Source organism: Sceloporus occidentalis, unplaced genomic scaffold (genome assembly GCF_023333645.1).
Source record: "Sceloporus occidentalis isolate IW3139 unplaced genomic scaffold, rSceOcc1.0.p SCAF_130, whole genome shotgun sequence".
NCBI classification, from domain to species: Eukaryota; Metazoa; Chordata; class Lepidosauria; order Squamata; family Phrynosomatidae; genus Sceloporus; species Sceloporus occidentalis.
Window position 1 is genome coordinate 2,139,108 of NW_028317110.1, and position 17,058 is coordinate 2,156,165.

Sequence of the window (17,058 nt, forward strand, 5' to 3'; positions counted from 1 at the left end):
TGAGTTATTTTGAGGGGAAGCAAATGTACAGTTATACAGGCTGTACACTCACTACTTTACATTGTAGCAGAGTGTCATTTCTTCAGTGTTGTCACATGAAAAGATATACTAAAATATTTACAAAAATGTGAGGGGTGTACTCACTCTTGTGAGATACCATAGATGTGATTTTCTCCAAAGATGCCTTGTAGTGCAGGAGTACCTTTCGAGGTGGGGGTCAGAGTGGTATGGAAGACCTAGGGCTGGCGAACAACTTCAGGACCAACCTCATCTAGGACTAGCATGTGGTTATACATTAATCTGACAACATCAGGGCAGGAGTTGGGGGGAACGCATCATAAGGTGCTTGGTTATGCGGACGACTTGCTTTTTGCCGTGACTGCTCCGAGGGTTTCTCTTCCTAACATCATTAAGGAGTTTCGGCTCTATGGGAGGCTCTCGAACTTTAAGATTAATTCTACCAAGTCGGAGATACTCAATGTTTCTCTGCCACAGTCTGAGGGCAGCTGGTTGATGTCTACTTTTCCCTTCAAGTGGGCTGCCGGTCAACTGAAGTATCTGGGCGTCTGGCTCACAAGTGACTTGTCTCGTATGTACGCCAGCAACTTTCCTCCACTATTGGCTGCCCTGCAACGCGATCTGTCCCGCTGGTCCCCGCAGTATTTGTCCTGGTTTGGGCGGATTGGTGCCCTGAAGATGAATGTGATGCCCAGGATTCTTTACCTGTTTCAGACGATTCCCATTCAGCTACCCCCGTCCTTTTTTGCTTCTCTCAAGACCATGTTCCTTCGCTTTGTGTGGGCTAACAGGAGGCCCAGGAATAGATTCTCTACGTTAGTCCTCCCTAAGTCCTGTGGGGGGATGGGCCTGCCGTGTCCCGTACTTACTATCACGCCTGCCATCTTTTGAGGATCCTGGAGTGGGCACATGGTCCCTTGCACAAATTGTGGATAGCTATGGAGTCGTCGCTCCTGGGCATCCCTGTTGGTCACCTCCCGTGGCTGCAGCGGCATCACTCCCGGGACCTTGCTCGGGCTCACCCCTTGATATCCGCGTCGTTACGAGTCCTGCATTCTCTCCATGTTAATTTGAGTCTGACATCCTACCCATCACCACTGCTGCCACTGCGCAACAACCCCTGATTTTCCCCCGGGGCAGGCACCGGGCCCTTACTTGCGGACGGCCTTGTCGGATTACGTCCCGCTCTCTATGTTTCTTGATGGACATCGTCTGCGCTCCCTGGCAGACATATGCGGCGACTCGGGGCCTTCCCTCCTGGAACGCTTTCAGTCAGCTGTCCGGTTATTTCTCGTCCCTCCTGGGGCCCGGCTCGCCCGCTAGGGCTCCTACTCGTTTTGAATCACTGTGCACCACATCTGAGCTCCCGGCACATGGTGTTTCCCTAGTTTACCAACTCATAATTCAGCACCCGAGAGCCGAGCCATTACGTTTTCAAAGTCTCTGGGAACAGATGTTGCGCATTACGCTGGACCAGTCTGATTGGGACAAGATTTTTCTTCTGACCCACAAGTGCTCCAGACAAACGAAGGCGCAGGAGACTTCCTACAAACTCCTTACCCACTGGTACATGACGCCTGTGGCGCTCCATAGAGCTTTCCCCGACTCCTCCGACAAGTGCTGGCGCTGTGGTGTTGCTCCTGGTACTCTACTCCATATCTGGTGGGACTGTTCTAAGATTGCTCAGTTCTGGTCGAGTGTCCATGAGACGGTTCAACGCCTTTCAGACGACCCTCCACCGTTCCTACCTAGTTTTTACTTGCTCAGTCATACCACTCAGTCCATGGCTGGCTTCAAAAAGTCGGTGACCCGTCATTTACTATCTGCTGCACGGTCGCTTATCCCGCTCCACTGGAAGGACGCTTCTCCGCCCTCCTTTCGCGAATGAATCGAACGGGTCGAGTCAGTCAGGGTGTTTGAAGAGCTGGTGCTGCAATCCGAGGACCGTCATGCACAATATCTCCGGACGTGGTTTCACTGGCTCTCGTTTTTGGCGGACCCTCTTACTAAATCTCTCCTGCGGCAGTGATACCGCCATTTTGTGTTGTGAGCTGCTGGGTGCTGGGTGGGACCTCCGTCCCTGTGTGTGTGGTTTGTTTCCTTTTTTTTTTTTTTCTTTTCCCCTTTCTCTCTCTCTCTCTCCCTGGTGTCTTGTCTGTGTGTTTGTCTCCTTTTTTCCCTCTTGCTCTTCCCTCTGGTTCCTTACCCTGATTCCTTTTTCCCTCCCGGGTGGGTGGTGGGGAGGTCTACTTGTCCTGTGTAATTTGCCTTATCACACCGCCTTTATTTACCTGGGCGCCACCGTTTCTTGTTTGCTCATGTTCTGATATTCCCATTCTGTACGGACCGCTGTGTCTACATGGCTGTCCAGGTGCCGGTGTTACATTTGATTTTGTATTGCCTTTGCCCGCTGCGTCGGGTATTTGTGCCCAGTTTTATCTCCTTGTGCCCTCCTCCCGTCCGTCCTATCCACCTGTACTCATCCTCCCTATTTCCCTTTTTGCCCTCTCCCTTTTTCCCTGTTCTTCTGTTGTTCCTTGAAAACTAATAAAAATTATATTTACAAAAAACATCAGGGCAGGAGAAGTAATTGCAAAGGAGAGACACTGTTTTATACTTGTAGACTATTAAGGTCACAAAGGTTTCTTTAGGTCTGTGGTGGATTTTTATGTATTGGAGATGTGCAAAAGTGGGTGAACACCAGGTCGATTTTCAGTGGGAGAGGTGGTCCACGGTCCAAGACCAAAGGAGGTGGTGACAGAGGAGGATTGAACAAACACATGGTAAATAAAAAGAAAGTTCCAGTCATTAGTGTGTGAAAGACCCTAGTCAGGAAGGGATTAAACCTGGCAAGGTGATACTTATTAATATACATATAATGTCCATGCAAGTTGATAATACATTTAAGTGGACCAACATATTCACGGAAGATGTTGAATCTTCATATGGAACCCATTTACCTTAATACTACAAAGATGCAACTTAACCACGCTTACCTGGCGGTATGAACTCTTCCAGCTGCTTACTCTGCAATAAAAAAAAACACTTTAGTAAGATTGGCTTAGACACCAAGTAGCAGGTGTAACAAAGCCACGGATACCAAGCTAACCTTACGCAGATTCATCTGTTTCTGGTAGAAGCTGTTCCACTCTCGTTTGTGATCGTCTTTGTTGTCTGCCTGGCCCCCTTCATAACTGTCATCACAACTACAGAGATGGCGAATCAGCAAGAATACCCAGAGGAAGATAATAATGACAAATACTTGTTTCAATGCAATTCATGAAAACATAGAAAACTTAGCTACGGAATATTGTGTATGTCCTCTTTACTCACCTGGCAAACCCGTAGCCCTTCTTCCCTCCCTCATAAAGCTCTCTGTCGTATCCAAATGGTCCAGTTGGTTTGTCAGGCTGCTGGATGCAAGTCCTGCTTTTGCCACTCAGGAGCAGACCCTGCAAATGCTCTAGCTGGCGCTTCACCGCCAGTGGGTTCTTACAGCAGTCACAGGCCTTATTACACAGCGGCCGCTCGTCCCCAAAATAAGATGCAATAATAGCGTGACGACACCTAAATACAAAGGAATAGATCACAGGTTGGTCTATCTGTTCAACAGTCAATGGCTTCAATATTGAGAACAAATGTTTGTTTTAATGATTTTATTCTGTCTACATGCATAAATAACAGCTTTATTACAGCAATGACGCAGCCCTAAAGGGTCACACTGACATCCTCAGTGTCCTTGGCTACAGATATTCTATTGGAGGCTTTCACACACTCTGTTTTCTTGTTATCTCCAAAGCAGGGAGTGAGAAAAAAAGCAAATGAGAACAAAATCCTAAGCAACTCATTCCTAAATTATACTAAGACATGGTATGTAATGAATAGGCTTATTTCTTGATTGACTGCATGTGTCATCACTGGCAAACCAGACGTTAGATATGGGGGAAGGAAACACACAGCAAGTGACAAATAGAAAGCACAGAGGTTTTGTGATGTAATATGAATAAAATGCACTTAGATCACCACACAATAACAGGTATTGTCACTGGATTCACTTCTCTCCAAAGTGTAACAAAACACTCTGTACTGATACAATTGCTAAGTACGTTTCATTTAAGCCAAACAGCTTTTTTAGTGTCAAATATACATTTAAAGGGGGATTTCCATTTTGTTTGTAAAAAAAGTCCTAGTTTTTGCATATGTTTTCAGAGGTTGGGCAGACCGGATTGGCCGAATGGTTTTTATCTGCCGTTGCTTTCTATGTTTTCCTGCAGCTGTATACTTGCCATGTGTTCTAAGCTCTTTTATCTTAGCTCAATATACTATGCAAACTCTCTGACTCTTTATGGTACTGGTCATGTTAAACAATACAATGCCTCGATCATAATTACCCAGCCATAAACTCTGGCTATTGTAAGGCAATGGAGGAATAGACTTCATTAGCAACCGCCATAAACATGCCTAGAAGACTCTGGGAGAAGGGCCGCTTATCTGGTTCTCCAGGTTGACACCTGAATCCTCTGGGTCGCAGGGGCCCGACACGTTCCACTCCTCTTCCATTTCCCCCAGAAATGGGGGGGGGTCCAACATCATGCCCGCTGTCATCAGCAGGAAGGCCCACCAACCTCAGCAGGAACACCCATTGATGTCAGCGGGCAGTCCTGGGCGCATCCTGCAAGGGGGACCTCTGGGGAACCAGAGCCTAAAAGATCCCAGGTATGGCCATAAAGAATCTACTGAGTGTGTAGTTGCATGAGGCAAAGAGAACAATGGTATCTGTCAGGTCTACATTATTGTATACATGACTTGACTTTACGCCCATGGGACTTATTCTTTATTCTTATTTAATATTGATTGTCATTGCGCATATTTTTCACAACAATGCAATGGTTCTGAATGGCTTGACTGGGTGTCTGACATTGCCTCGGCCATGGGTTTTCCTATCTATAAAGCACTCTACGCCAGAACTTAATGAAGAAGAAAATTGACTCGTATCCTGGGTGCAGGAAGTTAAGATGGTGGTCCGCAGGGCACAGACAAAGTGGGTCTCCAATACAAATTTTGTGCTTGGATAATGAACTATACTGCACTATTAAATATAAACAGGTCTCTGCTTTTAAGCAAAGGTGAGAATAACTATATTTATAAACCCAACCGTATGCATGAAATCCTAAAATCCGTACTGCTGGCTGTATTTTATATTCTGGTCAGGAAGCCTTGAATTAGTTAATCCTGGGCTGTAATCTTCAGTCACACTCATTCATCATAGTTCTAAAATCTAAACGTGTGTTTTTTACTAGTATATAATTACTAGAATGCAGATTGATTTATTGGTACTGGTGCAATATGGTGTTTTATTTAGCTTGTATATATATATATATATTGCCATGCCGGGGTAAAGGGACTGATGGAACCTAAACTGATAATCATAATCCCTTTTTAAAAGAACATTTTATTAGTATGGACCGATATACCAATCGTAATGACGCAGAACTTCCAGAGTGAGTGGCTGCCATCCATGAACAGCATCCACAATGGTGCCTTTCACTACGAGTCCTCGCAGGAGACGAGCTTTGAGTCTCAGTTTTCAAACCAAAGAAAAGCTCCTTTCAGAGGCAGCGTGGCATTACCCAGACAAGAAACGTCTATGTGCAAGAAGCAGCCTTGGCAAAGCCACACCATTAAAGCGTTCCACAAACAGTGCTCACGAGTCTGAAAGCCCAGATTTGTTCACTCTTGAGGGTAGGCAATGACTACCCAGCTCAAGCTTTCTATAGAGACATAAAGTGGATCGTTCGATTGTAAGCAATATACGAGAGTATAGCATGACCATAGAGAGGTCTCTCCAGTAATCAAAGAAGATAGAATGTCCAGGGTGAAATTAGGAATCTCATCACAACTCTCAAGAGCACAGAGCCAGTGGTTCTCTTCTATTTCCCCTCTCGTTCCTCCACACCCCGGCACAAACCCTTACTTCCCACCCCTTTGAGGAGAGCCTGTAATATAAAACCTCCCATCTCCAGGACAACCAAAGGAGCTCGGAGAACGTTTAGGGCAGCTGTCAGAGGAGCACACCAGTCAACTGAGGGCTGCATGGGGTGAAAGAAAAGCCGGGAGACATAACAGTTTCAGAGGAGCACAACAAACTGCAGGAAAGGGTAAGACCTGGCGTGTGCTCCTAACATGCTTTATAACCATTATTGTTATTAGTACGCTCTTATTTAATAATATTCCTTCGTACACACATCTGGGACAGAGAGTCAAATAACAAACCATTAGTTAATAATAATCTGGTTCATTAACAACAGATCGGCCGCCTGCACAATAAATGTAGCGTTGTTGTAGATGTCGTGGCTCAGCGTATTTAATTTTTAAAATGCTGTACATATTATTTGGTGTTTCAGACGGCACGCATCCTTACAAACAGAGACATGGTTCTTAAAAAAAGGGGAAACGATTTAGGCTTGGGTTGCCAGAATGACCATTTAAGTTTGGACTTCCACAGTAAGTACATAGACATAATAATATTATTATTAAACAGAGATATGAGTAGAGCACGGTACGTTTGTGCTGAAGGCGTCCGCTCAGAGCAGCTGCACAGTACGGTTATGCAGGATATCATTAAACAAGAAACAGGTGCAAGTAGACAAAGTGCAATAATTCACTATAGCTCACTGCTAAAACACAAATGTTTTGTTACTTACTGCAGACTTCTGAAAACCATTGTCTTTTTCAGCTCATGTGATGTGTGTGCAATGTATCCTTGATAAGCCTGAATGCTACCATTCAACAATCACTATCGTAAATGAAAAATACAGAAAATCGCCATGAAAGCTATTGTGTATTAGTACAACACAGGGTGGCAACAATTAACAATTAATTCCCTGCCCTACCTTGAGGCACTGAGGCATTTAAACCATAACATTGCTTCATCGAGAGGGAGTGAAGGAGAAAAAGTAGATTCCAGAGAACAACAAAATATCAACAAGCACAAATAGGCTAAAGGGTGTTTGTTTGGAGAGGGAAAAAAAGAGAAAATATTAAAACAGGGGAAAAAATGATTGTCCCAGCCAACATTCCCCTTAATAGTTGCAATACTGGCAGTGGAAGGATTACTGTTATAGGGAAAAAGACTGGACTGCAATGAAAGACAAGAGACTGGCAGAGATGTAGTTAATGAGGCAGAAGAATAATAGGTTGGGGCTGGATTTGGGGAATAGAGAATTGGTAAGTGGAGTACTATAAGATGTAGAAGACACTTCTTGTAGTAAGACTGATCTTCTCAGTGGATTTAAAAAGCAAATCTGAGTGGCTGCAGCCTTCAAAATGTTGTTGAACTACCAAAACCACTAATATCCTGCAGGATCCATGAAACGTAAGCGACTACAGCATAAACAAAGTGCGCCCAACAATGAAATGCTGTGTACAAATAGAAAACATGTTATTATATGACATAACATTGTTTATAGGTCTGGCCAGATCCTCCCAGTGAAGCAAGAATGTACGCAAACATTAAAACGAGTCGCACATGAAAAAATATCAATAAATTGTTCTAGCCAGGCAACTGGCAAATATCCGACGATATTCCATTAAAAACTATTTGCTTCCATCTACATTTACAACATTAACAATGTCTACACTGTATTTCTGATTCATTTAATGTTATTTTAATGGACAAAAATGGCTTTTCTTCCAAAAACAAAGACATTTCTATGTAAACCCAAACTTTTGAACAGAAGCATATATGATCAGTTCAATTGGGTTTTGCGAATAAGCATTGCTTTCAGAGCTGTGAACTTGTCTCGTATCTTTACAGTTGTCTTACATCAGATTTATAGTTCTAAAGGCGTATACATCTTTTCAAAGGTTACTTCCATAATCCACTAAATTCAGTATCTTAAAGAAAACCTACAACTAATACAGGAAAACACACACCTACTACTTGGTGTTATGTTCTATATGTCGTAGTAACGTGTGCCGTTTGACGTAAGAATGTTCTTTTCTTCTATCAGTGTGTTCAAGGAGCAGAACTACCGGTATGTGCTGAACTATTTTACAAAATAGTAGCAGTTCTTCTGAGAATTACAAACATGAGGGCTGTTGGTAGGGCATGCTGAATAGAACTGAATGAAAAAAGTTATAGAAAGACAATAGAGTTTATTCACTAAAATGAGAGTTGGCAAGACAGTTTGAATCAGAGTTCTTTCAAATTCTGAATGTATTACGCATAGCAAATTTCTCTGCAAGAATGGCTGAATAGGTCATACATAATGAATATTTCAATCAGAGACATGATACGTTTCATTCAGGGGCATGCAAACTATTCTTGAAGCTGAAGCTCCCTGCGGTTGGCCCTTCATTATGTATAGTGCAGTCAGAGAGGTAAAACTGCAACTCTCCTGCCAGCTCCCCTCTTTATTGAATAATCCCCAATGCACTGCTGGTCCCTCTCATGACGAGGCTCCATTTTTGCAGCTGTCACTACACTAACTTTGGCCTGAACTGTCATATTGTCTCCATACAGCTGGTCCTTGTTTTGGATTTGACCATGTCTTCACAAGCCCTGCAGGGCGAAATACAGCACATGGGGGAAAGGCTTTTATGGAAGCTAAAGCAGATGCCACAGGCAGATACAGTGGAAATCATATCATTTGTTATCATCCTAATATTCATTGGTGAGTATCAAGCTAAGGTGCGGTATAAAAGGATCATTCCCATGTATTTCACATCACTTAACGCATAGGGTCAGTGGCAGGTACAATCCTCTATCCACTCTTCACACCCTGAGCAAAGATTGCACTTATACCTGAACTGAGCGTTCTTGTCACATATTCTCCTTTTGTCAGCCTCTCTCTGTTATTGACCAAGGTCTTTTTTTTCAATGCACCAGAAAGATGATTGAAAAAAATCAATAGTTCATGACAGCTTTTAGTGGGCCACCATAATGATTGTTCATCCCTACAAACTTTTTCAAGGCTCCGTTCTATTCATGAACTCTATTCAGTTGTACGCAATTGTATCCAAGACAAATCACACATAACCAATAACGCCAGTAAAAGCAAATTCCATTTGTAAAAATATATAATTCCAGTTTAAATTGTCCTACTATAAACATACAGCATTTAATCAGAATTTAAACAAACGTAATGCTTGGGATTTGCAGACTGTACAGACTTGTTCACCATCTAGATTCTTGTGACCTTTGGTTGTCACAAAACCTTTCCACAGAATCACACTCAGATCTTCCAGGGAAATCTTATATTACTTAGAGGCAGCAATACTCAGATTTTGTCTTTCAGTGGAGCAAACTCCTACAAAAAGCTGGAAGAGTGAAGGGTCTCCACAAACCAATTCACAATGAAACACTCAATACAACTTGATGAAGTAGATTTAGTTAATGCAACTGTCCTATCATGACTGTCCCTTTAACATTTATAATATGTTCTTCTGGATATGGTATTTGATCTACACAATTGTGGTTAATGCAGCACTTTTGGAGGTTTGGATAGTTTCTAAGTAATGTTACGCATCTTCTCTTATACACAGGAGTGGTGTTGCTGATGGTAGCCGTGGCATGTTCTCACTGCTGCATAAGTAAGAGACACAGGGTCAAGCCAAATCCTGGGATATGACAACATGTATCCACGGACTGCACACACTTTATCAATACATCAACAAGACAAATACGCCTTCTTATACCAAGCGAATGCACTTTTATATCCTGCTGAACCATTTATGGAACCGTGCTTTGCTGCCAAGATTGTTCTTGTCCTGGCTTGGCCTAAAGAACTGGGTACAGAGGAACGAGGACTCAACTGAAGGATATTATTATCTGGGCAGGATAAAGCCAATAACTACAGGTAAATCAATGGACTGATTGTTTTAAACACTGCCCAGAATAATTTGAACTGAAATAATTCTGCACTGAAGACACGTCATATAATCTCCTGATTTCAAGGACAATATTATCTCTGCACTGATGGACGACAGAAAACACACAGAATTTGTTAACTCTCAGGGATTAATACATTATTTTGCGTCCATTTTAGGACAAAGTGAACCAAAAAAAGAAACACAGATCAGATACCTGAAGAAGAAAACACGTACATACCCGATATAATATTAACACACGTACAATCAACATCAGAATTTCTTCCTATAAAATCCGTAGTCATCTGACCCTATATAAGCACATGAAACTAGGCTCAAAAAGGGACTGCTGAATGGTGTCCAGTGTTTGAAATGTAAAGTGAGCAAAATATACATTTCTTAGGTCTCCATGAACTTAGAATGTCGTACTCAAAGCTTTTTTTTTTTTTAAATAAATCTGCAGAGGTCATAAAAAACAGTATAAAATATATAATATATGTTATATGGAAATTTTGTTACTGGTGGGTCAAAAATCGGCAATGTAATGTAAAATAAATCAATGGTATTTAAAGTGCAAAAGATTAAAGGGCCTCGAATGCCATATATGTTCTTTACTTTCAGTCAATATTACAGGACCAAGCATACAATAAGGATTAATATTTTACCCTAGTATGCCTGAATATGCAGCTAACCAAAGAAGTCAAGATGTTGACGAATTTGAATGTTGGTCTGTGGTTTTAAAGCAAATACTTGCTTCGCCTTTATGTGCCTTAAGATATTTTTACATGTATAATGGAAAACAGATTTAAAAAAAAAACAGATTAACTGCATTACATGCAAAACAAACTAATACAAAAGAAAGCCAATCATATCTTATTGTGATTGTGCAGCCTTCTCAAACATGCTAAATGTTGTATAACTTATGTATAAAATGTCGTTTCTTTTGGAGCTCATACCAAAAAGTAGATATCACTACCTGTGATGTAGGGGGTCTAGTAAATATTTTTCTCTTTTTAATAAAAACTATGAAACTCTTGGTTTTAGAATAAGGGCATCTTTGTAGCTTAAAGCAAGAGTCTTGCCAGATGATCTCGGAGAATTGTTACTACATAAACTGCAGAGCTGCTTGGTCCCTTCATTATCTGGTAGGCTATCCTGTTACATAGGGCCCAAAATGGGTCACAGTTTGGTTCAAACCCTGAACGATCTTGGCGCATACACAATGGTACCTGCAGCCCCAGCTGCCAAGACACAGCGCCAGGGAAAATAAGTATCATTTCTGTGCAAAACACTTTGGATTTCCATTCATAGGGAGAGGTGTGGATTTAACTCTCATTATGAAGGCCAAACACTGGAAAGTTTCTCCAACAAGAAGATCTGAGCTTTTCCTGTATAATAACTAAATGTGTAAACAGACTTTCAACAACCTTCACTGGTTTGAATACACACCACACAGGGTCAGTCTTAGTTCCTAGCTAAAAGCAGGCAATGTAAAGTTATTAGTCATTAAAGCAATATGGGACTTTAAAAATATGCTCAAATTATCAGTTCAGTACATAAATTATTAAAACATCCATGTTGAACTGGAGCATACTAGCGTTTGACGATTTAAATGTCACCTGTAAGGAAGGAAAATCTCTGCTCCTTCTAATGTATGTATCAATAGAATATCATGGAGACGGGTTAGCTTTTGCTACAGTTTATTCATTCTTTCATACATCATCTGACAGAACGTGTTCTGGTACATTGTGTTTATGATAAAATGGGTTAATGTCACTTGACCTGTTTGCAGAGCGCGTTCCCACGGAGCACCCGCAGGTGAAATTACAGCTTAAGCATCATCAGCAGGTTGGAGAACCAGTCACCCTACAATATGCCAACTTTACAGTGACTCTTCTGTAAGGGTGTAGACAAAGCAGGAGACTTAATAGTAGCAGAGGAGCCATTCACTGGCTCTTCTGCGAGGCATGTATGTTCTTGTTAGAGGGTGTACCCTTGTGCCAAAAGAGTTTATTGTACATATTATGTACAGGCTGTGACATAATACAGCTCACATGTCACCCTGCCATAATAATTTAACAGTAGTGGATATTACGTAGATTTCTGCCTACAATACTGGTTCTCCCCAAAGCCTTTTTCATTGTTAATCTGAGGCAAGTATCTCATCTGCCCTTGACTTTTCTATAGCCTTTCTCTGTGGCAGGGGGTGATCACGCTCCATTAAACATTTAATATGAAGAAATAGTCATCTAGAAAAAAAACACTATTTATCTCTTTAACAGAGATAAAATAGCCATGCGATAAATATACATAATATTAAGAAAAAAGGACTGAAGGGAAACCATAGAAGAACCAGCACAGCAATGCAGAGTAGAAATGTGTTCTACTTGTGTCGAAACTATAGGCCAATCATTGTAACTGTACTCATGGTGAGTAGTAGTCAGATATGTGCATTGCCAGTTGGTACATAGTAATGGGTTTGGTGAAAGCAGCAGTCACATGAACTCATACAGCATATTTTAAATGAAGGAAACAGAGCGTGGAGTGGTCCTTCTTGAGGTCCTTCTTTTTAGCACTAACGCAATGCTAAAATACGACAGGCTATAAAACATTATGGCTGGTCAGGTCATTGCATTGCTGGGTGCAGCTGAACACTTTCCAATGGATAAAATTAGGATAGTAAGTTATAAAGCACCACCAGGCAGATGAATTCCTCGTAACCCCACCGAGGAAGTGTTGGCATGGTGGACCATGATCTAGTTACATTCTTTTTGATTTTGTACAATGAAGTCAGGCATGTCACATGGCAAGAAGTAAGCAGGTGTTTAAAAGTTTAAAAAACAAAATGGGTAGGTTTTTATTATTTATGTGTCCTTTTGGCTAGAGAGGAATCAAAGTGTAGGGGAAGTATTTTAAGGGACCTGTAATTGTATCCTTACACTTGCAGAATATAGGTGAGGGAATGAGCTCCAATAAACTTCTCAAAATGGTTTTGCGTGAATGACAATGAGGCTGAGCTATTAGACTGTCAATATTTTAAAAGTTGGGTGAGTGTACGTCAATACTCGGTGCATTGCTCATTAACCATAATGATGTTAATCTTTCACCTACTGACTGACTAACGGCAGGGTCACTTACTCATTCACCTAACTGAATTTTAGAACGCAAGAGGTTATTTATTGATTAAAGTGAGCCTGCCACACAAAACTTTCATTACTCGCTGATAAATTGCATATTTTTCAGATGCAAAAGGGTGTTTGTGTTCAGATAAGTATAAAATGCCACAACTCCATAACTTTTCATTTATTAGCAGTTCAGCTAGGACAAACAATATTTTTTCTGTATAAGAAGTAGACCTGTTTTGTGAACATGTTTGCATACCATAACTGCAAATGTCAGTTAAGTAACATGTTATAAATACATTTGCTAGCTGATATACATGCTCATATATATATTCACAACACAAAAGTGTGAGTATAAAATTCTTATTAAAACATACTAAAAACAGCTTTTTCAAAACCATTTTTTCAAAATCTGGTAATTCTTCCCCCCTTGTGCTATTTCGGGTATCTTTGAAGCCAGCCAATGCAATTTACCCCATCAAACCATATATTTTTTGAAAACTAGACACCCCAGGGTATTTCAAATGCTGGTATTTTAACTCTTTCCATGCACTAAATCTACCACCAGTCTTTGTCAGACTTTGTGGTAGTCAATTTTTTGCGTTTGTTTTTTCTTTCAGGTATGAATTAACAGGTATTGGTATATGTCACTGTCATAAAACACCCCAATATGTGTTCAGCAACATCTCCCGAGTACAGTGATACCCCATGCATGGGTTTGTTGGGTTTTAGGGGGGCTAAAAGGCCACATTTGGGGCATGTGCATTTTTCAATGTAAAACTTTGACATTTGGTGCCCATGCCCTATTTGGTACATCTTTGAGCTTGGCCATTTCAGTGTGCCCCAATAAAACCATATATTTTTGAAAACTAGACGCCCCGGGTATTTCAAATGCTGGTAATTTAACTCTTTGCATGCACACATTTTACCACCAGCATTTTTTCAAAGTTTGCAGTAGTATTTTTTTGTGTATGAATTTACAGCTCCTGGTATATGCCGCTGTCACACGACACCCCAATATGTGTTCAGCAACATCTCCTGAGTACAGTGATCCCCCATACATGGGATTGTCAGGGTTTTTGTCAGGCTAAAAGGCCACATTTGGGGCAAAAACACTCACAGTGGCGGTTGTGACCGCTCCGGAGCGGTCACGGCTGTCCTGGAGTGGGAGTTCGGTGTCGCTGAATGCCTCGTGTATGGCGGACATTGGCGTCTCGGGGAGGGCCTAGACACGGCCCCTGATGCCGATCGCAGTGTCGCTGAATGCCTCGACATCGAGACATTACAGCAACACCATTTGGGTGCAGAAACTGAACATAGATCGCTTTCTGCAACCGTTTGAAGTCATCAAGGTCCTGGCACGTCAATTTTCATAAACCCTTTGTTTTCAGGTGACGTGCCCGGACCATCAATTGTCATTAAGGGGTTAATGAACAAACCGGGTGTTAAAAAACAGCAGATTGTGCACACAACACTTATCTCTATCACAATGGCGTTTCTCTAATCGCCTTCTTATTTTACTGACATAAAATCTATATTTTAAAGGAACAAGAACACAAACACAATATTTCTCAAACTAGGTTTTAATACGTAAAACACTTTTTTAAATATGAATTCACATGTAAACTATTTTTTCATATTTAATAAAAACTATGATTGAGAAAAATGCATTTCTTTTTTTATTTCCTTTTATTTGCCAACCTGCCCCTTAATTATGCATATCTGACCCCAGGCTTGCCACACTGTCCCCCAGATATGCCTTATAATCCCTATATGCCACTGTGCCCCCCTATATGGCACTCCGCCCCTCTAATATGCCTTATGCCCACCTTATATGCCTTATACCCCTATATGCCACTGTGCCCCCTCATATGACTTATACCCCCAGATATGCCATTCTGACCCCGCCCTAGAAAAAACAAATCCCTGGAGCGAGAACCCATAACACATTTTCAAACATCTTATTTTAATCTATATAGACGGTTCCCTTCCCATTTCCTAAAGATACCAAACTGGTAGCTAAAATTTGGGCTTATAAATGATACACAAACATTTCTTATTTCCTATTTTCCTAATTTCTAGCAACAGCATTTTGTATTTTAGATAAACAGTGCCACAGTGTGGTCTGTAAGATGAATGGTAAACCAGAAATTTTATTTAACTATAGTAGAAGTATGCCCTTTAACCCCTTCAGGACTGGGGGGGGGGGTTTATGACGTTTGCGCTAAAAGACCAGAGCCGTTTTTGTGTTCTTGCTGTCTTTCTTCAACTGTAAATTCTCTATTAGTGCACCCACACAAATCATATATTGTTTTTTTCAGCACAAGTAGGGCTTCCTTTTGAAATAATAATTATATAAGCCATCATTTAGTATGGAAAATATCTAAAAATGTGGGAGAAATTAAGAAAAAAAGGAAATATTTTCAGTTTCACCTATAAAAACTTAATCTAACCAGTGCAGATGGGGAAACAACCTCCAAACATGTATTTAGGTATTTGTCCTATTTTTGGAAACACCACATATGGCTCGTATTTTCATTTACCGTATTGGCCCGAATATAGACCACACTTTTTTCCTGCACTTTAGGCCTTTAAAGTGGGGGTGCAGCCTGTGGGTGTTTTTGTTCCATTTTCATTTATCCACAGCGCTGCAGGGACCTGGATCCTTCTCTCTGGCTGCCGTGGACGTCTGCGCGATGACCTCTGCTGCCGGAACTTCCGCCTATGGTGGAGCGCCGGCATGACATAACCTTCCGGTTCTCCACCATGAAGTGCCGGCAGCAGAGGTTGCCTACGCGTATTGCGCAGATGTTAACCGCTGGTCTGCCCAGACACCTAACTAAGACTAAGATCCAGATCACCCGCAGCACTGCAGGGGACCTGGATCCTCCTCTCTGGCAGCAAGTGAACGTCTGACAACGTCAGACAACCTCTGCTGCTACCCGACACTTCCACTGGAGCTTCTATGAAAGAGCACTGGCGTGACTTGACCTTCCGGTGCTCAGTCATAGAGCAGCAGCGAAGGTTGTCTGCGCATTGCGCAGACGTCCACTGGCTGCCCCATTAGACACCAGGGAGTCTGGAGCACGGGGGACAAGTCTAGGGATGCATCGGTAAGTCGGGGAGGGGCATATAGGGGGGAATAAGGCATATCTGGGGGGCAGAGTGGCATATAGGGGTATAAGGCATATCAAGGGGACAGAGTGGCATATAGGGGGTATAAGGCATATCAGGGGGGACAGAATAGCAAGCTGTGGGGCAGGTTGGCAAATAAAAGGAAATAAAATACATTTACATGCATTTACATGTGATTTCATATTTGCTAGTAAAACTTTTTTCCTATAGGGTAGTCTTTTTCTTTTTTTTTTCTAAAATAATATTCAAATTTTGGGGGGGTTGTCTAAAAATCAGAATCGACCTCTAATCGAGCAAATACGCTATATATTTTTTTCAAATTTGTTGAGAAGGGACAGCGTAGATTTTCCCTATTTGTCTCAGACCAAGGGCAGCGTTTATGTTTCAGACTCTACCCTTATTAGCGTTCACAGATTCCAAATCCAACCTACCAAAGTATATACATTCCTAATATTGGCCGTACCCCTATAGTTTATATAAAATTTAATAAAAAAGCACATTATCTGAAGTTTAAAAGAGTATTTTCCCAATCTCTCAACAATTCTCATACTCACCCTCTCAATGTCTCTGCCAACAGCTTCCATGTTCTTGTCTCATTTCACGCAACTCTGCTTCTTTTGTTGCCTCTTCTGTCTTCCGCTTCTCCAAGTGTCTTCTTGCTTCGTCGCTTCTCTGTTAACCAGGCCTACCGCAGCACTTCAGTAAAAACGATTCTCTTTCTCTGTGAATCTGTGTGTATTATACTGGCACATCGGAGTCACAGGACAGCCCCTCCCCTTTACCTCCAATCGGGAAAGAGGGTGTGCCCGGAGGCGTCACCTTTTTACAGGAGTGTGCCGGGAGGCCTCATTCATGGAGAAGCGGACGAAGAAAGAAGACATGGGGAGAAGTGGATGAAGTCAGAAGAACAAGA

At 41.7% G+C, this 17,058-nt stretch overlaps 1 protein-coding gene across 1 annotated transcript in view; it reads right to left on the reverse strand.

The window, feature by feature from the left end:
• Positions 1–17,058, reverse strand: part of LOC149281586 (ATP-dependent DNA helicase Q5-like) — a 44,593-nt gene that overhangs the window by 15,788 nt on the left and 11,747 nt on the right. The window contains exons 9-11 of the mRNA XM_089499155.1: positions 3,352–3,585; positions 3,128–3,224; positions 3,015–3,045 (exon numbers count right to left, since the gene is read on the reverse strand). Coding sequence (XP_089355281.1) covers positions 3,015–3,045; positions 3,128–3,224; positions 3,352–3,585 — 362 coding nt within the window. The remainder of the gene's footprint in view (positions 1–3,014; positions 3,046–3,127; positions 3,225–3,351; positions 3,586–17,058) is intronic.